The sequence below is a fragment of the Brachionichthys hirsutus genome, chromosome 17, assembly GCF_040956055.1.
Source record: "Brachionichthys hirsutus isolate HB-005 chromosome 17, CSIRO-AGI_Bhir_v1, whole genome shotgun sequence".
In the NCBI taxonomy this organism is placed as follows: domain Eukaryota; kingdom Metazoa; phylum Chordata; class Actinopteri; order Lophiiformes; family Brachionichthyidae; genus Brachionichthys; species Brachionichthys hirsutus.
Window position 1 is genome coordinate 6,761,853 of NC_090913.1, and position 27,457 is coordinate 6,789,309.

General features: G+C 43.2%; 1 protein-coding gene across 2 annotated transcripts in view; it reads right to left on the reverse strand.

Moving 5' to 3' along the window:
- Positions 1 to 5,502: 5,502 nt before the first annotated feature.
- septin9b (septin 9b) overlaps positions 5,503 to 27,457 on the reverse strand; it is a 30,627-nt gene continuing 8,672 nt past the window's right edge. Inside the window, exons 1-10 of one of the 2 annotated variants that reach the window (XM_068751387.1) lie at positions 22,030 to 22,066; positions 14,777 to 14,962; positions 13,797 to 13,925; positions 13,558 to 13,639; positions 13,082 to 13,219; positions 10,703 to 10,820; positions 8,995 to 9,090; positions 8,796 to 8,892; positions 8,007 to 8,058; positions 5,503 to 7,301 (exon numbers count right to left, since the gene is read on the reverse strand). In XM_068751387.1, coding sequence (XP_068607488.1) covers positions 7,085 to 7,301; positions 8,007 to 8,058; positions 8,796 to 8,892; positions 8,995 to 9,090; positions 10,703 to 10,820; positions 13,082 to 13,219; positions 13,558 to 13,639; positions 13,797 to 13,925; positions 14,777 to 14,933 — 1,086 coding nt within the window. In that variant the 5' untranslated portion in view covers positions 14,934 to 14,962; positions 22,030 to 22,066 and the 3' untranslated portion in view covers positions 5,503 to 7,084. Of the gene's footprint in view, positions 7,302 to 8,006; positions 8,059 to 8,795; positions 8,893 to 8,994; positions 9,091 to 10,702; positions 10,821 to 13,081; positions 13,220 to 13,557; positions 13,640 to 13,796; positions 13,926 to 14,776; positions 14,963 to 22,029; positions 22,067 to 27,457 lie in introns of those variants that run through there. The other variant, XM_068751386.1, reaches the window with a different exon arrangement.

The following is a 27,457-nucleotide window of genomic DNA, read 5'->3' on the forward strand; positions in this document are numbered from 1 at the left end:
CAGAGCGACGGGATGACAAATGCTCCCAGGTAGGGAGGCGATGGCAGGGGTTGAGGAGGGGAGGGGGGTTGATGGAGGAGGGAGGAGGAGGAGAGAGCAGCGGCAGGATGGGTGGTGGAATGAGGGGGAGGAAGGAATGAATGTTTAGAGAGATGGATGGTTATGCCAAGCAGGAGCAGGCAAAGCTGGGGTAACTCTGAAATTGACATGTGTGTGTGTGTGTATGTGTATGTGTGTGTACACAGAGCGCAAGTGTATGCTGTTTGAGCAGTGGCGTTATTGATGTCTCCCCATCGGGACCAGTGGGGGCAAGAGGGGTGAACAAAAAAACACCAAAGCACTGACACCAATAGTCTCCCGACTCCTAATCGACTACATGAGGACAGGCAATGCAGACTGGGAGACAAAGACGGAAGATGCAAATCGAGAGACAGAAAGCGATGGAAAGAGCCCAAGTGTGAGAAGACAGCACCAAACAAACTGAATTACATTCCGTGTGCATGTGTGTATGTGTGTGTGTGTGTGTGTGCTTAAAGTTGCAGATGTGTCTTTGATCTTGCTTTATTTGTTGGGGTGTAGAGAGGAAGGCCCGGGTTGTGTGGGTCTCTCCAAATTTGTATATTTACAGGAGCGTGGCGCATGTGACTAGGTGAATAGGGGGGGGGGGGGCAGCAATCAAATCACCAGAGTGTGTCATGAGAAATATTGATGCACAGAAAGCAAGAAGCAAAGAGAGAGAGAGAGAGAGAGAGAGACAGAGACTACAAAAACAGATTCGCTCGACAACATTTTTGCCTCCTGATTTCTTTCCCCCTTCCTGGTATCAACGCCCCAGTCAAAGTGCAGCCAGGGAGAAAATTAATTTCTTATTACCTGATTATATTATTAGGTTTCGCTTGGAGTGCCACTTAAATATTCCACATCAGCATTTCATCAAGCAGGCTCTAACGTGGTATAGAGGAGTGCATTATACAGCAAGGCTACAGCTTGAGCAGGGCAGTCCGGCAGCGTTAGCTTGAAGTGGGGGCTGTAATCATCTGAGACGTGCCGGCCCATCCTGAGGAATAAAGACGGGCGCTAGCAATATGCTGGCAGAAAGTAATTTGCTCAAGTGCAATTTGTTCACCAGTGTCCACCCCAACACGCACACAGAAGCAGAGCAATGCTCAGCCAGGAGTGTCACTTGGATAAAACACATTTTCTGTCCCTTCCACACACACACACACACACAGACAGACACACACAGGGCTTTAAAAAAGAAATAAACACAAGCTGATTGCATTCATCCCGCCAGCCTTCAATTCCTGCTCTGCTCCATCGTCCGGAGGATTTAAGATGTGACCAGTGTCTGAGCGCGCCCTACAAAAAGACATCCCTGCATCTCACAATACACACTCTGATAGAGGGATTTCCAGGCCATCAGATGGAGAAAATGAAAAACGATACTCTGAGCACTGCAGGAGCATAGACGAGAAGAAAATGCAAAGTATATAGATAGACATTCTGGGTGTAACTCAATCTCACGTTGTATATCACTCGCTCAAAATGTAAGTCTTGGTACGGGTTTGGTAAATAAAATAGATCATTACAAAATTCATGAGGTCCAGAAAGTCTATCTTGGGTCTCTTTACTCCTGGAGGGCAATGTTATTATTATTTTTTCCATCTCTTGCAACAAATCCACAAACTCAGAGGCGAGAAAAGGGCAAATTTGCATACCCACCATCAGGAAGAAAATCTGATCATATAAATGTAAATAAGATGAGCTTAACTTATATTTTCCTTGAGAAAACGGTGAATTGGTAACACGAGCGAGCATCTGGCTGAGGACGAGAGGTTGAGGGCTCCGAGGGGCTCATGGATCAGTGTATGCATTAATGTCAGGCACCAGCAGAAGGAAAGCAGCAGGTTTGAACACGTTGATATTTAGATGCTACTGCCATGGACAATCAGCAGGTGGCAGCGGCGCAGCATCAGCAGCACAGACGTAAACGCTCAGCATTCTTCTGTCACACGATTTCTTTATCCTCCTGCATTTTGTAATTTGGCTAAATAAAACATGTGGTGAATAACATAATTTCAGAGTTCTATGTCAATCACGGGATTGGAGAATTTATTTTGTTTAAAACCAGCAGAAGAAAAATGCTACATTGCACTCACACGATGTTTTATTATTATTATTCTGGATAAATCCACTGATGTACATCTCACTTCGCTCTCTGAAGAAAACACTGCTGATTCCGTAGAACATGAATGAACGTCCTTCAGTCGAATCTTTTCATGGCTTTACTCCAGATAATAATAATGCACTGTATTTGGCCGAGGGGCACACAACCTTCCAGACTGAATGTAATTGTGAGAGATAATAAGTTCAGGACAAGCATTCCATCAGGCTGCTCTGGGACATGCTGCTCTACCTCCAGCATGTCCCTATTGCCACCTATTGCGACTTCAAATTTGATCCTTTTAATTCTGACCAAACAAACAGCCAAACTCATTTTCTTCGTGCATTGACGTGCAATGCATCTGATAGATATGTGCCACAAATCATTAGAGGAACAGAAGGTGGAAACAGTCCTGTTGGAGGTTGCCGTTTAATTCTTCCTCAGTGCAGTAGAGCCCACCGAGGAGCAAAAGGGGGTTTCGTAGCATGAGGATGCGCCAACTTGGTCAATGGTGCATGAAACTGCTTCCTTTTATTGGCACAGCATTCAATCAGTTCCTCTAGTCTAAGGTATATGTCCTTGGCTTTGCAGTGTGTGTGTGTGTGTGTGTGTGTGTGTGTGCGTGGGGTGGGGGTGGGGGTGGGGGGGGGGGGGGGGGCACACAGTACAGCACTCCCTGCACCTGCCCACATCTTACTGCTCAATCCCATTTAATGTTTTCTCCCTTCGCTTCCACCCCTGCATAAATACAATGAGCGCTGTCAAGAAAGGCAGAGCCACTTGCTCTTCTACTTTATTGTTTCCATCACTCTATCATCCCCACCTCTTTGATATTCACTGAAGTTGGCTTATTGCCAGGACACCCCCCCCCCCCCCCCCCCCCAATCTTCTGACCTCATAATGTGCCCACCCACCTATACATCACTCTTGTCCACCTCTGGCTGGGTGACTACCAGCCTAAAGCAACAAGAAGAAAAAGTAGTACATGGGAAAAATATATTTAAAAAAAAGCGGATAACCTTTTACTGTTAACACATTCATACTAAAACAAACCAAAAAGACTCACATCGCTGTTGTGAAAGCTTTAAGATAAACTACTTAACGTATGAGGGAAGCCTCAGGGGACGGGCCTATCTGCCATAGGGTAAAACACGGCACACCAGGAACCATTAGTCATTTTATTACTCAGCTACAGGAGGTTCTCTGTCACCTGTGGTGAGGACCAATGCAACTGCTTTGCATTTGAAAGCACCTTGAATGCTGATAGGAGTCAATATTTCACTGGTTATCATGCAATGCACATTGACTCACACTCTGCAGTGTGAGCTTTAACTGATGGGCCAGTCAGTCAGCCCCATTAAACACAAAAGCAGTCCCTGGGAAGCCCTTTTGTCTTCGGCATTTGTTCCCCTCAGCAGCTCCCACAACAACTAAGTAGCCTTCAGCTCCCTGGAGGGACATGCCTTCTCCTTTTCCACCACTACTAAGGACTCAAATGAAATATGCAGCTGTCTTTTAATCAAAACAAGGCAAATTAGCATACAGACAGGAAGGGGCGGGACCCCTTCCGTCACCCTGCCGTGACAGCATGGCTGCTGTCAGACAATGAGGAGGAAAAGAAGAAGGGGAGTGGCGGTGGAGGAGGGACAGGAGAGCAAGTCGAGAAACAAGCAAAATCCAAAGTAAGCAAATGAACAGATGGATGTGGGACATTAACATACTGTATAACATCAACAACGAACAGGGACACCGTGCTTTGTGCCCATCAGAGTGTTGAGCGTTGGCAGGACTCAGGGGTAATTAGAGACACTAGTGATCTGTGTGTAGACATATTTCTTTCATGTTCACAAGTTGGCAATTTTATAGGTGCTGATTATTCGAGGGAGATCAGGATGAATCAAGCATCAGCATGCAAAGCATTTAATGAGTGAAAATTATTTGCCAACAAATTACCGCACTTCTAAGGCACTGCTAGCCAAGGCAGGGGGTGTGTAAGATGAGTAATGGTGGCAATCGTCTGTAAATATTGGTTCTCACTTGTGAAGGTTGAGGAATTGGCATGTTTATAAGAGTTTGTTCTTGTTCTGTGGATGTCTGGGTAGCCCTGAAGGAGACAGAGGCTGGTGAAAGGTGCTGCAAAGAAAGAAAGAACGCTTTCATTGTCATATATCCTAATCAATGCACGGACACACACACGAGATGTCATTTACACCCTACTGCTATTGGGCCCCTTCAACAATCCACACAATGCATATAGTTTGGGGGGGGGGGACGACCTCTGCAGTGCCCTAACCAACAGAATTTGATTATTTTATTTTTTTAAATCACTGTATGTCTAAATGACAGCACTACTATGTGAATTTCCATTGAAACGATTAATAAAATGAACTAAAAACACGTCAGAGGATCAGACGCCGTCAGAGCAGACTCATCGCTGTCATTATCATTCACCTTCATGCTTTCGGCTGGCTGTCGGGGAAACTGCTCGGATGATGGAGTCAGCGTGAGGTGAGTGCAACTTTCATCTCTCATTGTCACATTTGCCATTTTATCCCCGACACAAATGGCAGGAAAAGTCACAGCAGGAGCGCCGGCGTGCGAAAAGGTGACAATGAGCTTCAACAAACGACACCGCCGACACATTACAATCAGCGGAGAAGATGGGAAAGTGTGACAGAAGGCGTGAATGAGACGCTGTGTAAAAACCAGCACATGGTGCGAGAACACTGCAAAGGTGCAAATTCACGGGTCGTCTCTCAGCTGAGGCTGTTTAGTGAATGTGCTGCATGTTTTCATGCACGACGTGCACACACCTAGAGATATGCTGCTTTGCCTTCTGTAATTCTTGTCCCAGGTCTCATTAGCTGTTGCAACTAATATTTTGTGTTTATTAAAGAAAACTGGCCAGTATTTATTTCTTATTTTCCACAGAAAGCATTCATTTGTGTGGTTTCACGCCAACAAAAAGCAAATAACGGCCATCTCTCGTTTTAAAATGGTTTAAAACCTTCAAGATTTTGAACAAAAAAAATCAAACATTTACTACAGGAAGCAGTAAATGCTTAATCTCGAAGGATCGTACTTCCAGAGTACAAAAGATTGAATGGAAAGATCGTGCTCCATCAATCAAATTTGAGTTGAAATCAGGCCATATCTGAAAACAGGATCCACTGAAAACATTGTGAGCTAACTAAATAACTGGCATTTTAGAAATGAATAGAGAACTGATGTAATGCTGACATTTTTTACAGGGTTCAGCTGTAAAATAAGCAACATTAAAACAAATCCTTAATTCGTTGGGTTTGAAATTCCCTTTGACCTTTTTAATAACAGTCAACTTTCAACAATAAAAATATCAATCTTTATTTTGAGATAACATGAAGATAAAACCTCAATCTATAATGGCATGACAAATCACACAAGAACTATACAACAGTAAACAAAGTGTAACTGTCTGGATAAAAGACAACAGCTCTCTTTTTTGTAAATAGGTGTTGATATCTCTTTGCATGCTGGCATATATGAAATTATTGCTGCAATTTAACAAACACTATTTTTATAATTCTTTCAATTTGAAGTTATAGCCCTCTATGAAATATTGCTTGAGTTATTAAGAATAAACAAGTATTTTTGGATTTATTGTTTTGTGTTTTATTTTTGGCATAAACCCTCACTAGCCAAACACTATTGGCAGGATCATTTGTAATCACAGTTAAAATATAAACACCTTTTGTCCTTTACCGGGAGGTAAAGCGCTTTATTGCTAGTCATAGCGCAGCCTAGCCAACAGCGTGCAAAAAACTACAAAACAATGTTTGCAACAAACACACAAGGAGCTGTCTCAAGCTGCAACATCCTCACTGGTTCAGTGATGGATGTGCTGGAGGCCAAAAACTGGAATGAATGTGATTACACTTACCATACACATAAATACCTACTCATAAATCACCTCTATATACTGTATGTGCTTCTCATTAGAACAGAAAAAAATCTACTTAATCTTACAGTAAAGAAACAAACAATAACTGGACAAAACAGCTGCAAGGGATTACAGTTGCACATCCCCCCATCTCATACAATACTATTAGATCTTGAACAGTAATAAACTTACGATAAATGAGCGACGTAAAATGCAAGGTATGGCTCTATTATTGCTGGCATTATATGAAAGACATGGGGTGGATTGGCCAAAAGGCATTTTAGAAACATCACAACACAGCGGAAAAATTACAAAAGGACTCCTTTCTTCAGAAAGCTGCTCTCCTTTTATTTTGCAGTGTGGCGTTGTCAAAAATATCTTCCTCCTCAACACTATACACCTAGTCTAAATATCCCTAATACCATACACACCACTGAACAAAGGAGGCTTGGTGAGTGGTACCGACATTTACTCCTAGGTTAGACCTATCGTAGCATTTCCTCACATGCTCAACTTGTATTCTGGATTTCTTTTCACATCAACAGGCTTAAAGGTTTTCTGTACACAACACACACTTTTCCTCCATCACACCAGATGATTCTGACAGGAGCTTGCACAACGTTTTACTGACATTTACTCATGTTACATGCATGGCTTATTTTTAATGCCACTGTTAGTCCTGACAGTAAATACTGAATGAGATGGACTTTCATCCATGAACTGCATGTAGGTTGTATAAAACGGTGAGGTTTGCGGATCGGCAATAAAAATATTATTTTGTCAGGAGTTGTAATGATGGGAAATAAATTGAACAGCCTATCAAAGGAAAATGTTGGGATAAAAAAGTAAATTAAAAAATCCTTCTCGGTAACGGAAAGGTACTTCACAGCATGGATGGGCGATTGTGTGCTTGTTCTTGTAAACAGAATACATGGAAGAGCGTATGTTTTGTGCCTGGCGGTGTTTTGAGATCGTGAGTTGGGGTCGGGTCGCAGGACTCCCTACATCTCGTGGGACTGGGCTTGGTGCTGAGCAGTCACTCCGTTGGCCTGTGGGGCGCTGGGCTTCTCCTCAGGCTGACCGTTGGCCTTTGGCTGAATAGCAGGATGATCAGACGAGTGCGGGTTGAAGTGGGCATTGGATTCATTTAGGCGGCGGACACGATACGTCTCGTAGTGGATGTTGCCTGTGATATCCTTGATGTTCTGCATGTGTGTCCTAAAAGAAGGATAACACCAGTCAGTATTGCCTCTATATTTAATGCGTTTACTGCTTATTATAAAATTGTACACCTGATCTGCAAGCAGTCATGACAAGTGGAATGGACGCCCTGTGCCTGTCCCACTGTGTTGCTGTTGCTATTTTGCACTATTTGCTTGATTCTCTGTCTCAATCTCTGTGTATATATATCGTTGTTTTAAGAGAGATTTTGTTTTTCGTTTATGTACCTATGTGTGCCTTAAGCCGTGGGCCTTCACACGATTTTATTCTGTTAGCATAATGACAATGAAGAATCTTGAATCTTCCTTAGTGTGCCTCGTATGCAATTACATTTGATCATATAGGCTCTTCAAGCATTTAGGAAAGCTAATTAAAACCAAATGTATCCCAGACAATGTGTAACTTACTGCTAAAGAACAAATCAAAAGGCAGTTAGATTTTAGTATAGTCTAGGATAATTAATTTCTGTATTAGAATAGCTAAAGCAAGGTATGCTGAACAGACACTATAATTGGTCTATAATGTCAACGAAACATCAATACAATTGATTAAACAATAAATCTTTTCTCTATGTCAAGTGTGGATAGAGGCCCCTTTACTAATAAGTAACTTACATGCGAATATTCAATAGGAAAAAAGTGCCTATCGACCAGATCAGGTGGGGGCGTGGTTATTCAACTCTAGAGTGTGACGGAAGCTCACCTGATGAGAAGGTCTCTCAGGTAAGCAAACTCACAATGCGCAATATTCTCCACTGCAGAGAAAAATGAAGAAACACGAGCTGAATTGCATGACACACGAATGATCCTTTTTGTATGCAGCAACAGAGATCTGATTCCCCCTTTGCTGTCATTCCTCAACGCACCACAAGATGGCAGTGTTGCTCTCAAGAGAAGGTCATCCCCCCCCCCAGAGTCATAATTTAATACATCTCAACTGTCTATATTAGAGAGAACAGTAAGTGAGATGTTTTATAAATCTCTTTAGCTACTGGTGCTTCCGGTATGAATAACATGTCTTTGAATATAAATGATAAAAGAAAGGCGTGCACCATTTATGTAAAGCCTTGAAATCCAGGGGCAGGTAATTAAATTATCCGAGAAAGGAGAGTGGATTAACGGCTTTGTCAGTGAGCATTGATCATTGTCATCAACCCACTGTCCAATTTATAGACACTTAAATGCGTGCCTTGTGTACTTCCTCCTCCCCCCTGAAAGTAAACAGTTGGGTTTTATTTCAAGCTCCCCCCCTTCCGTTCTTGGAGTTCACTTCATGATTCCTGCCGAGTGAGTCGAGTCACCTAAAGGGCTCACGGCCATGAAGCACAAGTCCTGAGATTCAAGTAGGACAACTAGGAATCCTTCATTATTCATAGCATAATAAAAATAAATGTCCCCCTCCTAATTGGATTTTAGTTTTGACTGACTATCCAAGGCTGATTTGTTCAGTTCCTCTTTATACGTTATGCGTAACTTTGGACTCGTGCATTACCCTCTATGGTGCCCCACTTGGTTTTCCTTCCCAGAATCCTCTTGCCGTTCACCTGGTACTCCTGGTCACTGCCCACAACAGCAAAAGGGATCATCTCCTGTTGAGTGCACACACGGTATCACACAAATGCTGAAATTCATGGCAAGATGACCCTTCTATACCATCGCTGATGAAATCTAATCCAAGACTGTGAACTCACCCTGATTTTGTCATTGATCAGCCTGTCCTCTGCATCTTCATCAAACTCTTTCTGAGGGTAGACATCTATTCCATTGGCTCGCAGCTCTTCCCTAATCTGCGCAAAAAATCAGCACAAGACAGACCATTCAAAATATACACCCTGTTGTATAAATACACAAACGATATATAATAGAAAATATATACATCGTAAACATCGCCACAATAGCTAATTTAGCTGAATGGGAAACAAGAGATGGAGGAAAAACATAAATAAAATACAATAAATAAATAAAGCAATAAAATAAACAAATAAACAAATCACATCCACACAATTTATTCATCCATCAAAAGAAGAATCTTTGATGTAGAACAGAAATGTTTTTACTACCCTTGAGTTGAACATGGCTGCCACATTCTCCGTCTACATCATGACTGAAGTCAGAGAACGCTTCCATGAAAAATAAATGACTATTCACTCCTACAATGACAATTTCCACTTTGCCCTTGATCAATCATGTATTTATTCATCATTTGTGCTTCTAAAGACTAACATTATGGGACCCCAATACAAAGTGAAATCCTACTAAAAGCTACTTCAGCCATGGGTCAGAGGACTAGGAACGTGTTCACAGCTGAACATAATAGAAAATGTGCCTCTTTTTTATGTGAAGTTGCTGCAGGAAAAATTGGGAGAAAAAAAAAATTTGGCATGAGAAACTTTTATTTAGGGTCATGCAGAGCAATGTGCAGCCAACCAAAATATGCAGCCAGAAGCCCTGCAGCTTCCATTTTCTGCCACTGCTCTGTCCAGTCCCTGCATTATTTTCACTGTGGATGGCATCAGAAGTAATCAGAGGGAGGTAAACGGTAGCCAAGCCAAACATCAGGCGCCTCCAAAATTAATGTGAGGACAGGCTGTACTCTGAAGCGAGAGTCTAAACTCTACATTTTAGAGGGAAGCGTACACATCTTGTCATACGTGTGCATTTAGTGACTTTAGTGCAGCTCTGGGATTTCGTATTATACCATTAAGGATGCATTGACAAGGTGGCATACGAGCTGCTCTGTCTGGACAGAGCAGTGCTTTCAGGGAGATTATCATTTCAGCTCATGGTAGGATTTAAACCCTATCTTAGTTCAATTTAACATGCCAAATAGCACCAATGCAACAACAGAACTGAAGCCTACAGAGCAGCTTTCAAGAAAGAAAAAAAGAAAAAGAAAAACTGCTGGGCCATCGCTGAAACATCAGGGAATCATTAGTGGTCATCTCATTGGCCATCGTGAATATCTGGACCAAATTGCATGGCAAAGCTTTTCATAAAGAACCATAAATGTGAAACACACAGGGTCTAGATGTCTGTGCAAAATGTTATTACATGACAAGTAGCCATTGTTTACCGAAACACTACTTTCCAGATCCAAGTATTTCCCTGGATAGAACGCCTGTTTGCAAAGATCGTACTATATTGACTGTTTGACCTACTGATGTGGCTGTTCAAAAAGGGAGTAATAAAAAGACCCACTAAACGCTTTCAGAGGCGTGGCTGGAAACAAATGTGATCACATGCATTACTAGAAAAGCAGTTATTTTGCTAACAGACAAAAGAAGGCAAAAACTTCAGAAATACGAACAGCTCACATGCAAAATATTTTCACAAGATTTGAAAAAGTGTTTCAGTCAGCCAATCAACTCTGCACACCCACAGATGAACAAAAACTCTCACCGTCTGCTTGAAGTAGTCCCTCTCCTCCAGGGTCAGCGTGTCAGCCTTTGCGATGACAGGAACGATGTTGACCACGTTACTGAGGCGTCTCATGAACTCCACATCCAGAGGCCTCAGACTGGAAGACAAAAGACATGAACAATTAAGTAGAATGTATGAAATCAACTATGCGTTTGTTGTTTGGATGCTCTCCAAATAGTCCAAAAGTCTCGAGCTGTGGCTGAGCCTGCAAGGAATAATGAAAGGGGCACATCATCATTAAAGTAACAAGCTCCAAATCACATTTGATCTCTAAATGACGTGACAATCATGAGACGGTAGGAGAAGTCCTCCACAGTAAACTAAAACATGTAAATTCCGCAATAATCAGACAAACCACTAGAGGACAGTCATGCTCAGAGTTTCAAAATGATTTTTTTTTTAGTTCTTTGCCTCTGAAATCGTTTTCCTGTTGTGTTCCCCGAAGTGTGAGTTCAGTGACTTGTAGAAGCTGCAGATTCACAGTGAAGGTTAATGTAATGCAGCATTTTCTTGTTTGCCGTTTGCTGGTAATACTCCGCTTAATAATCCAGTATCCATTCTCCACTTGTATCATTTCCATAAAATATAAGGGATTTGTCAACCACCGGCCGGTGCTGTTCTCAATTAACTCTGCTCTTTTGTTATACGTTTTCCGCTTCCCTCTGATGTCCGGCCATCATGCTGTAGGCTCTGCCCTCTAATTGCCCCCTGTGAAGCCAGCGCAGCCTGCTTCAAAGAGCCACAGGCAGACGAAGGGAGGCCTGGTTGGCTCTACGTAACGGCTGACAGGCATGTCACTGTGAACATAGGATGTCATGTAATAACAGGGGAGCACGAGTTACAGACCAAAAGGAGAAAGCAGCTGCACGGGGGGGGGGTAAAGAGAGCCGACACAGTCAGCCGGAGACAGAGCGCCATGCTTTTTCATATTGGGGAAGACAATTGAAATGAGTCATACGCATGGTAAATTGATAATGCCTCTGTGTTGATATTTATTGATTAGAAATTATATAACTACATAAAATGTTTATGTGTAGATGCAAGAATGCAAAAAATAGTATTCGAGTGACATCCCATGCATGAATGAGCATCCGTGCTGGCTCAGATGTACCTTTGCACACAAACACATGCTGTATGGACGGTAGATGCGCATATTAAAAGGCCTGGCGTGGGAGTCTGGTCATTTTCTTGCCTGTCATTTGTGGCATTAGTGTGGCCACAAAAAGAACACTTTACCCTCGTGAACCAGGACAGGACAGCAGTTCTGTCTGGCAAACATTTAAGTACCGGTATGTGTAAACTTCATGTTGTAAAACTCCATATGATGTCCCCATATTTGAACATACAGTACACACATGTATCTATGCATCATCTCTATGCCAGGTCACAGCAGTTGCCCAAACAGATGCCTCCTCCTGCCTCCTCCTGCCTCCGACTCTGTCGGCCCTGAGGAAGACACCATTTCCTGACAGATGTGTGCGCTTCCGCCGTCGCCACGAGTGCACATTTTCACGTATTCATGAACCCGTTTCACGAAAGTGCCTTGGATGTTTATGCGTGCGCCTGGGTGGATACACAAAAAGAAGATTTGATTGGAGAAAATGCTTCAGGGTGTAGTCGCTGAGAGAGAGGGAAGGAACATGGGGAGGCAAGAGGGACCAGTTTGGGTGAAGTTCTGGCTGAACTGTGCGGCTGTAAACAAGACGACACACAAAACACAGCCGGGGCACCCACATCAGCGCAGCTACACATGTGTGAGCATGCCCAACGCCCAACTGAGCCCGCGTGATCAGAGAAACACACACACACACTCACCTCTGATGCAGCAGCAGATAATGAAAGGGTCTGTCAACAGTGGTACACACACACACGCACAAACAAACACACACAGAGAGAATTCAAGTGGACAACTGTTGAGTTACTGGTGTGCCAGAATACTAAGCATCAGTGGATGGAGGCATCACTGTGGAATGTCGAGCAAAGGAGTGTGTGTGTGTGTTTACAGTTGGTGCAAATTAATTAATTAAATTAGATTCAAAAGGAGAAGAAGAGAATAAATCTCATTACGTCTTGGGAATGCAGGCGTGATATTGTCTTGCATCTATCAGCCTCTTTTAACGATGAGAACTGTAGGACTTGGTTTCTTTGTGACGTCTGAAACCTCAAGTGATACTTGAGTATCCATGAGGAGAGAATGAAATCCACATGTGGTGACGAGAGAGAGCGAGGCAGGCAATTAAAGAGCTGTGGACAGAATGGGGGTAAGGAGCGATTCCCAGAAGGCCTGATTCAGCTCAGCTGTGGGAGAAAACTGGGGAAGGAGGACACGTTACTCTGGGGCGGGGGGAGGGATCTTACCAGTGGCCTGTGGGTGGTATGAAGTATATGCAGCAGTGGACCCTGGAGTCGGGGATCCTTTTCTTCCTGTTGATGTGGATTTCCTCCTGTAGGTAGACTTCATACTGGTCATTGATGAACTTCATAATGGGCTGCCAGCTGACAAAGGAAACCGTGTGGAGAAATGAAAAGCTGAACCACATTTACCCACAATTTGAATCTCGGTGCTTACAATAATTATAGTTATTTCACTGAAGCATTAAAATCTAATTGCACAGCCTGTGCAAAAATGGTGATTGGGATGGACAGTGCTGTACTCGGTAAAGAATGAGCCTCAAGTTGTACTCGATTAGTTATCGATAATTATAGCATATCACAACAGCAGACTGATCGTCATTTACACACACTTGAAATGTTGCATTTGTTAATGTGCTCATTAATTTGTGTGATTTTGTCACTTTAAATGTAAACCTTCAGGTAAAGTATCCCAGACTCACCAGTTTTCATTGTTGATTTGATCCCCAAAGCCCGGAGTGTCGATTACCGTCAGCTTCATCCTCACTCCCTTCTCCTCGATATCTGGACAAAGAAGTGCTGGTCATTTCCTTTGCACTTTCGCACAAAGACTCATGAGTGAATTATTTTTAATGTAATATGATAGAACACCAGGAAATACATGGATGAGAATACTAGAACTACTTCAGAAGCATGCCACGAAATATGAACTTTGTACAACCGTGGCTGACGGACTTGATGTCGATGGTTTTGGGGATCCTCTCCTCCGGGTCGGGCTGCACCGACTTCCGGCTCACCTTGGATTTGAACAGGGTGTTCATCAGGGTGGACTTCCCAAGGCCACTTTGTCCTAAATAGAAAAACGCAAAAAAGACAAATAAGAAACATTCACATCCTGGTTTTAAACAAAGACCGGTCATAAGTGAAAACCCACTGAGGACAAGAGCCTCATTCAAATGTTGAGAAATGTAAAAGAAATTAAATTCTTTATTTTTTCTTTTTAAAAACAAAGGGCACACACACACGCACACACACACACTAACTCAAGGGCCCGTTTAATTTGTATCCGTCTACCTCCCTCTGTTAGAACAGCCCCTGTGGGCATACGCTGTGGCATGTGGAGCGTTGCCAGGCAGCCGGGCCCTCAGTGACACCCAGAGCAGCCTTTTCCACAGTCTCTGTGACATTCTCTACATTCAATTATATGCATTCACCCACATCCTCTCTCTCGCTCACACACACACGGACGGACGGACGGACATCCTCGATGCAATGCAAGGATGAAATCAAAAGGTCAGCCGACTCAGGGCAGGGATTAGGCAAATTATGCTTCTCACAGAAGAGACCACAATGCACAAGGCCAAGACAACAGCTGCTGTAACCTTTCACATCCTCTCTACTCATCCGAGTGTCAACTCTGTTAGCCAAAGGATGTTTTCATTCTAATCTCGTTTGACGTTTTATTTTTATTTTTATCTCTATTGTCCCTCTTGCTCTGCTTTTCATGGTTGGTGTTATAAATATACCAAGAACAATTTAGAACCTTTTGATCAGGATCCAGATCACCATGTGGACGGTCTAAAATCCAATTACGAGGGGAATGAGCTGCTTGGCAGAGGTTTGCGGTCCAAGTGCTTTTCTAGTTTTTATATGAAACCATCACTAGCAACACCAAATATCTGACATCCGGTTCAGACTCACCCACAACCATGATGTTAAATTCAAAGCCCTGCTTCATGGCCTTCCTCCTCATCTGCTCCAGGATGGCATCGATGCCCACGTAGCTGAAGTCGCTGCCGTGGGTCTTCTCCCCCTTGCCCTGCGGGTTGGGGTGGGAGAGCTTGGCGGAATCCGACATGGTGCTGTGGCTCAGGTTGACCTCTGACCCTGGGAGATGCAAGTGAGAAGAGATTTGAGTTTTAATTTCAGCTTCATCCTACAAACACACAGCCTGACCTTTAAGCAGTTCAGTATTTCATGCATCAGCTGTGGTAACACAATGTGACCAATGTATCACCACAGATAATTATGTTCAGAGTGAATATATACTGTTCCAAGTGTGGAACAGGATATGCCAGATTTTGAATTCATTACAAATTTTTTTGAGAACCGGTTTTTAATACAGACAGCACAGAAAAGGTAATAAATTCCATTTACACCATCTGTCAAAAACCCAAGATGTAGACACATGTGCACACTCTCATTAAAAAAAAAGAAGAAGAAAAGACTGTGAAACCAGTAGCAAAATGTAGAAAAATGGTTCTACAACAAGTTAACACCATATTTCCAACGTAAATAGAACTTTTTTTCCAACACTTGCAGCTTACCTCCCTTCAACTATCCTCACACTGCCGCTACCAAAATTAAAGTCTCTGGAAGTAATTCCATGAATACAACATGCACAATAGAAAATAAAAACAAAGACCGAGATTTTGAAGAAATTGACAGACTTACAGACCACACGGGCTACATAAGGTTTCACAAATAGCAACTGGCAACATCCTGGATTTAGCAGCACAGCCCTTCAGAATTAAACGACAAGGAAGTGGTGACCGCTACGAAACGAAAGTGCAGGTCACGGTGAATTTCATAATCATGAAATAACTAGGACATAAATACAGACAGTTTTGGTAGTAAGTGCTGGAGACTACGAATCACAGCTTACCTCACTTTGAGGAGGATCAGCAGAAGACAAAGACTGGGTGCCAAGGCACTACTGTAGCAAGCTTGCAAAGACCCAGCCTGCCAAATGTGCTTGTGCACGCTTGCAGCTGCAGAGACTCACTTCTCGATGGAGGAGGAGACATTTCCTGTGCTTCGACAGAAACCTGCGGTATCGTCTACGTTGCAGTCAATATAGAAGACCACACAAACGTACACGAGGCCATAGGCAAGCCGACACCGACTCTCCAGCCTTAATGCAGAGTAGCAGCTGCGAGAGTTTCTCTTTTCATCTTTAACTTAAAGTGCGAGTCCAGAGCATCACGACAGAAGAAAAAAAAAACTATTTCCCTTGTGCCTCATCAGTCAGCAACTTAAAGGGGTGATTTGCTTTATGCTACAACGTTCATTTGATCAGCAACAAAAAAGCAGTGTAATTTAACAGATTTGGGATTCAGTCCCAAATCACTGTCCACGAGAAATCGACACAGAAATGAGTTGAAATAATTAAATGAGAGTTATGGTTTTTGACTGATTTATGCAGTCTGACATGCGTCACTCGGACAGGGCCTCTATTCAGCTCGGTTACACAGAGCCCGATTGCATCAGTAGCCTCCTGAGTGACAGAATGCAGATTAGCTTTAACGACACACGGCTCTGCAGCCAAACGGCCTCCTGGGCTCCGTGACTATGCCAGCCCTGAGCCATCTGCTCGCTGAACAAACTGTCGCACTCCAGCAGAGACAAACACGTAGTTACAAGACCTAGCAAATAGGTCACAAGCAATGGAAGCAGCCGGACCGGAGGGGAGCTGAATACGTGACCCAAGCAGACAACCAGCCTCTTGCTTCGATATTTACTCAACGCAGACGCAGTTCAGCTGCATGCATCAGCAACGTGTCCTAAAGCTCCCCCCCCCCCCCCCCCCCCCATTTCATTCTTGGGGCAAAGAATGAGCAGGGCGTCAGTGAAATTTCAACATTTTTTTGTGACAGATTGAGTGCTCTGTCATTTCTAGCCACAGCAGCTTCTAAATCATCTCTTCATGACTCGGATCCACGTTTTAATAACCATCTCTGGATGCGTAAGCTCACTACAATTGACAGAAACATACAGAGTGACTCAGCTCACGACCCAACTGGCCGCAAACATTAAATGTTTCCCAAATGAGAATAATGAATCAGAAATTGAAGCATTAAAAAAGCTACAGCCAGTCTGACAACTCCATTTGATCGGTTCTCAGTTCCCACCACAAATTCAGGAGTCGGGGGACTTGCTTGGTTTTGGAGACATGTAAAGCATCGCTTTACGAGCAGCTGATTAAAGAGATGTGTTTGATGAACAGAAAAGGGCTTATTGCATGACCGGATATATCCAATCAAAGAGATGGGTGCAGTCGTTTGCCTTCAAATGTCTGATGGTCCATGCTTCCTTACGCTTCTGAAGATGAAGCGATGTTTATTCGTCCTTTACACATTGTTTGTGTTGTCTCAGTTAAATAATCCCGTGTTTCACAACTTGAATTTTGCTCATATATATTACTAGAAAAGGGCGTTTCTTTTGAGTCTTATCTACATGCAGGGTGTTCTTCGGGCTTCCTGTTTGTCGCTGAAGACCAATACCGCAGCATTTACACCAGCAATACGTTTCTCCGTTAATCTTGAATATGAAATTTATCTATCAAGGGTGGCAAGCTTGAAATATATATATATATATATGTAGCATGTAAATATTCATCTGAGAAATTCCAACCAGTATTCTTATAGTGGCATAAAAACTTCGTTCCCTCCTTAACGTGGTCTGGAAATCTAAGACGAAGCTTTCCCCTTCCATCAGTTATATGTTTCTATTTGCTTTTTAAAAGCCTTGGACGCAACTCAACCCTCTCAGACAGCCATCAGGCACATCACATGCAATCCAACATTTAATATCCACTGACTGAAACTTGAAATGCAAAGCACAAAGTCGCCATTGTCTTCTTGAAAAAAACCCTAAAAAGCCAAAACCTTTTCCCTTTCTTTGATCCACAAGCATCACTTCACCACATTTGAGTCCAGCATTGAATCACATTGAAATTTAGTTATCTCCCGTTACTGTTTAATTTGAGGCCTGTATAGTAAATGTCCTGCACAAAGAGACAAACAGAAATCAGTGCAATGATTCATGGCAAGCGCAGCACGTTATTGGTGAAGATGAGCCCGACTGTTAAAATGCTGTGGCTCATGACTGATGCTCGACATGAGGAACTGGCCTGTGAGTGGAATTTTTTATCTTTGGCCGCAGTTTCCCTTCAGCTCTGAACTCAAGTGATTTATTGCACCAATGTTTCCTTCATTTTTAATCTTATGCTGATGTGTTGTTCCATTTCTGCTATGAACTGGAAACACCCTCTGCCCTCACACAGTATACAGTTGCAAAACACAACCAAAATAATAATAATTTAAAAAAGACTATTAACTAATGGAGAGGAGGAACATAGCCTTGAAGAAATCTGACATTTACATGACATCCAGGCTTTAATAACACATTAGTCCCATGCCAAAGACAAGACTCCCCTGAACGCTAGCTCAAGACGTGTGATAATGGTCGGTCGTTATAAATTCTAACTTCTTGATGAAAGTTGGAACGAGAAATTTAAATTATAATTCTTAAGCAGAATGGACTATTTATCATTCTCACATCTTTCTCTTGCAATAATATCGGTCTGTAATTGCACTCACAGACTCTTAAATGCTGTCTGCAGCTTTGAAAGCTTTGAGATGAAATCCCTGAACTTCTGTTCTGTTGTACTTATGTTGCACACTTCCCTTCCCCAAGTGTGCAAGTGTGTTTCTAAACTACCGTTCTTTCTCTCCACCTCATATTTAACGGCAGATGACATTTCCATTGGCTCTTCGTTGGCTCCATGTGAAGAGGAGGAGATCATTAAGTTTTGTGTCTGCTGCCGGCTGGATAAAAAGATGGGATTGAGGGTCCAGAGAGAAGAAGGAAGCGCAAGAGTTAAATGAAAGTCATAACTGTGCCATATGTGCACACCGGATTAACATGTGTGCAATTTCATACAATCTGAAAATTTGATGTAGTTTTATTAATGTTCTCATGAGAAGAATGAAAGTTACAAATGAGAATAAAGGGACAAAGGCACATTAACGTGTCCTCACTCGTTTTAGCACCTGTTTAAAAACACCAGTGTTGTGCTGACTGCCTCCTCGAAATGAAAAATTACACCAATACGTTTAGTGGAACAATAGTAGCATACCCCCACCATGGTGACACGATCTGTGTCATGCAGAGTATATAGATGGTTTAAATCCACGGTGCATATAAATATAGGCGTAAACCTGCAGCACCCTGCAGAGAGAAAGGATGTGAAAGAAAAGGCACAATGTGAGCAAACTACTGTTATAAAGGGGGGATTAAATTATCTTAAATTGTCCCAGGAAATGCCTTTGATGCAGACTACACCGCGATGCTGGAGGGCTTGGGGTGGTGTGACCAAAAATTCAATCGGTCGATATAGTGTGATGAATCCTATCTCTTGATCGTGGCATCATCTCAACCACACGTAGAAGTTTTAAACCAACATTTGGAACTACAGTCAAAATAAAAAGACAAGATGAGCCAACCACAGGAACAGCAGCCACAAGCGTGAACTGACAAGGACAGGATAGGTCAACCGCTGTGATTTTGTGACCTTGCTAAAAAATTCCAAGTCTCTCTGTCAAGTTTCCATTTAGCGTTTTATACTTCTACAGCCTGCCATCTGAAGTCTGTTTTTGATTTATCTATTAGGTCTCAGTGACAGCGTTTGTGATTTTTTTTGCCTGGTCTGCTGACTTCACTTCCAATTTTGAGTGCAGGCCAGTAGTTTAATGTGACACTCCGTTCAGTTTGAGACAGATACCAGGCTGCTGTGTTGCAGTGACAGGGCGGCGTCGACACAAGGGAGCTGGAAGGGTCGGAGGTTCTCACCGGTCATCTGCATGCAAGAGGAAATCCCTCTCAATCAATCCCTCAGCTTTATCTCCACATCAAACACAACTAAAAATACTGATGTGCCGCTAAAACGACAATCGAGCGGCATGTAAAGTCCAGCGCATAGATGATGGCTACATCTGACCAAAACTCACATCTGTACTTCACTGCTAAAATAAAGCCCAACACATGGGAATGCCTGGAAGAGCTGATGCTGCTAAAAAAAAAAAAAAAAAGAAAAAGAGCCAAAACCCCTCAACAAGACCAAATCAAAAGAGATGGAGTGTCATTGTGGTGGTGAGTACGATTATAAAAGCCTGTTCTGGGCAGCTCTCCGTATATTAGAGGCTCACTGACCTCAGTCCGAACAGTTCCGAGAAACAAAGTGGGGAGCAAGGTGGTTCACAACCGCCAAGTAGGAAGCGGGAAGGAAGCGGGAAGGCAGCAGGCTGGCGAACATGTTTGAGCACTGGATGCTGGGCTGCAGTACCTAATGAGAGGAAATTAGAAGCGCTGTGCCCTTCAGAGCTGCGCAGCATGAAGAGGGTGTTTTCTTTCTACGGGTCACACCACTGAGATGCCCAGAAAGCAAAGTGTTTTATGCGGATTGCCTCAGTTCGCATGCAAACAGACTGCTGGCTCACCATTCTGTACGTCAACACGCAGAGAGAGCAACACATCCCACTAGGAGTCTTCACTTGTTGGTGGAACGGGAACATTTTGACTTTATTAGAATGCACATGACAACAATTATCTAGGCAACGATGAACATGCAGTGGAATGTGAGACAGGACAAACAGTCTGGTTGATTATTACTGGAAGACATTTTCATGCTGCTCCCATTTAGCTGCTCCGCTGCCATCTGGGCAAAATCCTTTGGTGAAATCATGAGCACGAAGAGCACGCAAGTGTCCCGGCATGATGGGAACAACAGGTTGATGCAGCGGAAACAGGGTTGGAGTTCCCTTTGGAGAATCGGGCTTAAAAGTTTGGCATCTACAGCACAGCAAGCTATCTTTGGTGTTTCACTTTTCGCGTAAACGACATCTGCGACATTCCAGGACGCGACGGACTAGGATTTTTTAATGTTGCGGTCTATCTGTGGCTGACTGAATTACTTGTTACCGGCTTCATGCGTGCTAGGTGATTAGCAACAGGCAAACAATGCTTGAGTGTCTCTATGGCCATTGATTGTATTATTATTAATTATTTATTTTCTTTTTTAAGTATATCAGATATGAACATTTGGAAATTGCAGCGTTCCTGCACGACGACGCTGGTGCCTGACTAGCAGTGCGAACACTACTCAAAAGCAACTTTTAATTCACGCATCCTGTTAGAACCCCAACACTGTTTGACTGACTGAAGAATACAAGTGTATTCAGTCAAGGGTGCCGCCTTACTGAAACCAACACTTACATCTGGGTGAAACATCAAACAGAGCAACTGTTCTGCAAAACATGTGACACGCTGAGACGATAACTGGCATTTCAAATGGTTTGCTTGTCTCCAGGGCACAGAATTACATCAAAGTGACTAACCACAACTTCATTTTCTTCCCAGCAGAGGCAAGTTTGGAGATTGGAAGTTTGTACAATTCCCTCCAGTAAAGAAAAGCAGAAAATGGAGAAGAAGAAAAAAGCCCTCTTTGACTCTCCAACTCTCCCTGAACTTGGAAACAAATGCTCTGGAGAACATGCCCAAGAGATCGTCAATATTAAATCATTTCAAAACAGCTTGGCTCCATCGGCGGCTCGCTAATCCACCGCACTGCATCAAAGGGCTGGAGACGCTGCCTGATGGAAAGGGAGGTGAAGCTGAAGGGGGAAGCAGGCCCAGAGAGCACTGAACCCTGAAACCCGAGATTGCTCCGAGTAATAAGAGCTACCCCGATTGGTCAAGACTCTGTCTCTTTGTGGTGGATTGATTGTCCATGCATGCTGCAGAGCCGAGGACACAATGAGAGGGAGAGGGAGAAAGAAAAGGGGAGGGGAGGAGAAGGGGAGGTGGAAGTGCTTACCCTCCAAACTCTGATGGCTGAACAATGGGAAACAAAGAGATAAAATAAAAAGTACAGGCAAGGCTAAATAGATTGTTTTCCACAGCTCTCCCGATAGAAACAGACCCTCGTAAATTCCTTCCCCACGCGGCCCACTGAAGACACCTGGCAAACGGAGCCAGCAACCCACTCTCCCTCCCGCTCTCCACCCTTTACCCCCCCCCCCCCATTCATCGCCTTTCTCTTCATATAGCTGCTCTTTATGGCTCTCCTCTCAAGACAGAAAAGCAACCATCAAACATAGAAACCAACAACTCACCCAGCCCTTTCCTCTCCTGCTCTCCTCTCTTCCTCTCCCACTCTCTTCCTCTCTCAATCACAGCTCCAGCTGGTGGAGATGTGCTGTTGCTCGTGGGGCCACGCCCACAGCCCGGTCATGTGACCACCATCCCCAGTGGCTGAGAAAGCATTTGGGCAGTCACACCCCTCATTCACCGAAAGTGAATGGAGAACATTGTGGAGACGGTGCAGGGCCATGTCAAAGTGTGTGAGATCCACTGGATGGGAACCTGTGTGTGTGTGTGTGTGTGTGTGTGTTTGTTAAAAACATTTGGCCTACTCCCTTCTTCAGTCCTCCAGAGCTCATACATTCTTATCCTCTGTCAAACACGTGTGTGTGCGTGCGCGCACACAGACTCACTGTCAAACAAATATACGTATAAGAATATTAAATTTGGCCCTGTCTGACATGAAGGAATGAGGGTCTTATTAATTTGTTTACATGGATCTAGACGTATTTATTTCTTTCCCCATCAGCATACAGACTGAGAAAGGTTTTTTCTTTTTTTTTTTTTTAACATTCAGCAGAAATCACTTCCTTCCTGTCAAAGCTGGAGATGAACCTCAACAGCTGGCCGGAGATTCATTTCACTGTGAGAGAATATGTGCTGCACATTAATGAAACATGTTCATTATTGTTATTAGTTTCCATTCAACTATCACACTGATCACTGCTCTGTAGATTATTGATAGATTCGTTTGGAAAAATTACATCAAGTCAGCGATGGATTTTCTCTTTATAGGCTATTTTCTTTCATATCATAAATCTGTCACCTCTATTGTGGGGGAAAAAAACTGTCAGGCTTTCAGTCTGTATGCTGATCGGGAAAAATAAACTGCATAACTGCATGCAAGTGGGACTAACCTTTCATTGTAGGACATCCTGGCATATTCCCACTTCATATTTCTTAAGATTGAAGAAACCATTTTCCATCTACATCGCTCAATAAACATTGTTGTGAGCAAAAACCCATGACTCATCAGTGGCTGAAGCCAACGCGTCTTCTCATGGGAACCGAAAATGAAAGGGGAGTTCTGCTGTATCTGAGCAGTGTTATTTCATTAGATGTTCTAAGAGCCTTAAACAAACTTTGGGAAAGGATTTATGGAAAATAATTTCAATATTAATTCACAGTGATTCCTTATGCAAGTCATGAAAAGAAAATGAACCCAACTCAATGCTTAAATAAATAAATACCTATTTTTCCTCACCACATATGAGGTATAAGCTGTAACTAACATCCAGTGTTGACTGGAGCTCTGTGATTGGACCAGAGGTCAGGTCTGGTTGCCGGAGGCCAACCAAATCAGGGCCGATAACATTTGGAGCTCATTTAAGGAGTCTGCTCAGCAGACCAAGCGACTCTGTGGCACCGTAAGGAAGACCAAGCGAGAGCGGCGGAGAGAAGAGGAACATCTGGCTTTCCTGGATAATATACTGGGAAGATAGCTCGGGTCTGTTGGAGACTTCCTGTTGTCTCTTTTCTTCCGCTGTGGTTGCTCTACTCCCTTGTGGCGTAAATGGAGACAACATGTGTGTGATAAAAAGGGATAGTTCATTTCAGCACTCAGTAGAGTATGTATAATATACATTTGCAGCACAGCTGGGATAATCTGTGTATATGCTGAGGGCTTTTTTTTTTTTTTTTTTACACGGGCAGTAAATACTTCTCCAGGTTTATTTCCCAGACCACATTTTACCCAAAGATTCCAATAGGTTGGAGTTTGTGGTTCGATGATTTGTTTATGGGAAAGTGTTTTATTTATGCTGCCTTTCGGTTTTAAGGCAGAAACACTTTCCAAACTGGATTACTCAGCTCTGCATCGAGGACAGCAACAGAATGTGCAGCCATTACTGCTGCCAGCTCTGCTCCTTTGACATCAAGCAACACAGCAATGCTCCGGCGACAACTTGGTTCTTCAGCTCAAGAGAACAAAACAAGACTTTTAAGAGGAAGACCTGACCATACTGTACACGAAAAACATGTTTCTAGTAAGTAATTAGCACATTGGGCTGGTTCATCATGCCTCAGCTTGATTACTTAATGGAAACCAGTTGTCCCTCTTGCCTCTACAGAGTCGACAACAGCCAGGCTCTCCCACCGACATGAATGGCAACCAAGCAGATACTCACAAAGGCTATCCATCTCGTGGACGTCGAACATCTCACTGCAAGAGCACGTCATCTCTCCTGGCAGCCTTTTCTGTCTTCCTTTTCTCACTTCCAGTTTGTATATATATATAAAATAAAATAAAAACTCCTATGATGCAGAGACGGCTTTGACTATTTCCCAGCACATCATTTGGTTTATGGAGCCGATGCCGTTTAATTCTATCCTTAGGGTGCACCCACACTGTTCAAGCAAACACTCTTTCTGATGTTCTGGAGTCAAAGCCTTCCCTAATGAACAATAAACACTGCAAACCCCAAGGGATCAGCCTTCTGGGAATCCTCTGGCCCCTTGCTGGATCGGTCGGGCCAAAGGACAGGGATGACGCAACCCCCCCCCCCCCCCCCCCCCCCAAAAAGGGGGGGGGGGGGGGTCTGATTGAACTCATAGTAAAGTCATTGCAGTCTTCGAGAAACATGTAGCACAGTTATGGTGCTAATAATCTGTAACAGAAACCTTTAATCTGCAGAAACAGAGGCAAATTATGTTTTTAGAACCAACTGGATCATGCTGATGTTTGTTTGCAGCATCTCAAAACACTTTCTCTACAGATAATATTGTTGTTTGAGGAATCTGAAAGACAAAGAGCTGCACTCATCTCGTCCAGATCCCCAAATGAACACTATAAACCTTAATGTTTTCATACGATTGCTGCTTTGGACCAGAGCTAGTTTCGAGCCAATTACTGCAGAAGCCTTTTTTTTTTTTTTTATCACCATGTACTTTGTAAACTGAGGGACCAATTTGTCGCAAACTTCTATAGAAGCCACACTTGGATGATTTAGTAAAGTGCTCTTTAATATATAATGGTGGGGGTATCTAAATGTAAAAGAGGCAATAATTATTATTAGAATAAGATCTACAGTCGGTTAAAAACAACACCCCCCCCCCAAACAATCACCAATCTCTGGAGCGATGCAGATGGAGTTTTAAAGATTCGTTCTTTCTTTCTGCTGTATTGATATTGATTATATGGCATCACTGCTAGATTAGTGGCTCAATCTGTTGTCAGAATAAATCCTGACCGCTTAACAGACACACTTTAACCTGATACAAAATTGCCCAAAGCTGCTGTATAATTGGAGAGTGGGACAGACTAAACAATGTAATCAATTGTCGAGCACACACATTCACACACACACACACACACACACACACACACACACACACACACTGTCACAACAATCTCTGTTCACCCTCATCGTTCGTTGACTCATTTCAGCAGATGGCAAGACTGCAGCAAAAATGGCCATCTGTCTGCGCACACACACACACACACACACACACACAATCAAAACAATATTTTTCCCAGTGTCCTCCATCAGGCAGCAAGTGATCCAAACATAATTAGTACAGAATGTGAAGAAGAATCTGACCTCATGTGAACCTTCAGTCTTCAACGTAAACCATTCTGTTTTCAATAGAAAACAGTTTGCAGATGATCGACCTGACAAAGACAGTCCGCCAAAGCTGCAACGTCACCAAGGCCCGCACATCAGCTTCAAAAGAGAAATTCTGTTAAATGATCCGTTAAAGAAGGTGTGTAATCATTCATTCTGTCAGATTGACAGCGCTGAAAGCAACATTCATCGATCGTGCTGGCACCATCGGATCCTTTGAAACAGGAACCCCAACGGAGTCTCCTATCTGGATAAACTTGAGGGAGGATTCACCTGAAGACGGCCAGCAAATAAAGATAAGACTAAAACGTATCTCTGTTTGCTCCATCACATTCTGATGGCACATATCCTGCTAGTTGTCTTTTTCCTCATTGCCATCGAAACGCACGATAAAGAATGTGCGTTTGAGTGCGGTGGCGATGGGTCTCCAGTGTCATGGCGGTTCAGCTGAAGACAAAGTGTGATCACTCTGCCAAAAGCCAAATCCCCAGTGATACGAGAGGAAGTCGTTCTGTATGTATTTACTTGAACAGGCAACGTGTGAATGTGCAGAGAAGAGTGAAAGGCGAGGGCTGACTATTGCAGTGGTGGGATCAGGCAAGATGCCTGAGTACGACAAATGTCTTCATGCAGTGGTGGGAAACTTCTTTAACCCTTGACCCCCCCCCCACCCCCCCCCCCACCCCCCAGATGCTCAATGTCAACTTCAACTTCCTTTAAAAGTCTTATCTGGGTTGTTTGTGTGAGCCCGTGTGGGTGTTTGCGTGTGAATTTGTGTATTTATGTCTATTTATCTTTGTTTAGTAGAGAGGGGCTGGTTCTTTCCCAGTCCACTCATCTTCACCCTTCTCCCACCCATTGTATGATGCGCCTTAAAAGAGTTGTAAAACATTGTTTTAAAATGCGTGTCTATCCTGGGGATACATTGCAGTCGTAAAAACTTTCATAAAATATGACCGTAAGAAGCCTGACATAAGTGTGATGGAGTCATTTCCGCAATAATACACCACTGCCGTCCAAACTCCTGCCAAGGAAGCTGTTTGATGTAGCTTACTTAAGAAAGGAACAAGTTCTGTCCTCTGTCAGAATGGATGACAGTAGTAAAGGTAATACTTTGTTTGATATGTGGACTGGTTTTACTAAGGATGAAATACAGCTTTCAACCCATTGTCACAGATTACACCTGTCTCACACTGCCCCCTGGTGACTTGTTTTAGCAGCACAAAAATAGCAAAAGCCATTTAAAAAAAATAATAATATTAAGTATAATGTAAGTATCACGGTGAAGATAAGACACAGCAAAGGCCCAGATACTGATCAAAATGAGTCTTCTGTCTTTAGTTGTAAATCTTAAATGGATCCTGATGAAGCAGCAGATTTGGAAATTTCTTTTGTTGCTTCAAAGGTGGCAGGAAAGGGGTTTTTCTTTTATCGTTATAAACTGTAAACTATATTTGATAGATTACTGTGCAACTGGCCGCACTGGTGAGGCTTGTGTTAAAGAAGACTCGGATTCAAGGGTGGATCATCACGGATGAAACGGACTCAACTTTTCCTCTGAACCCTGCAGATTTGGGTTGTCAAGTCACAAAAAGCACGTATCAGTGATGTTCCAACAATTGCAGGTCAAGTTACAGTAAGAGTGTGTCCACAGCATAAACACCGTAGTCGTAGTGTATCTTTAAATGACTCTTGGATCAAAGAGTGCTGAAACATTTGCTAGGAAGCCGACTGACTTAGATCACATGAGTCCGGAGAGAGGAAGCGGACCACAGTGAGGTCACACAGCAGGGTGAACAATCACACCGACGGAACACGGAAGGAAGCGCAGGATTCT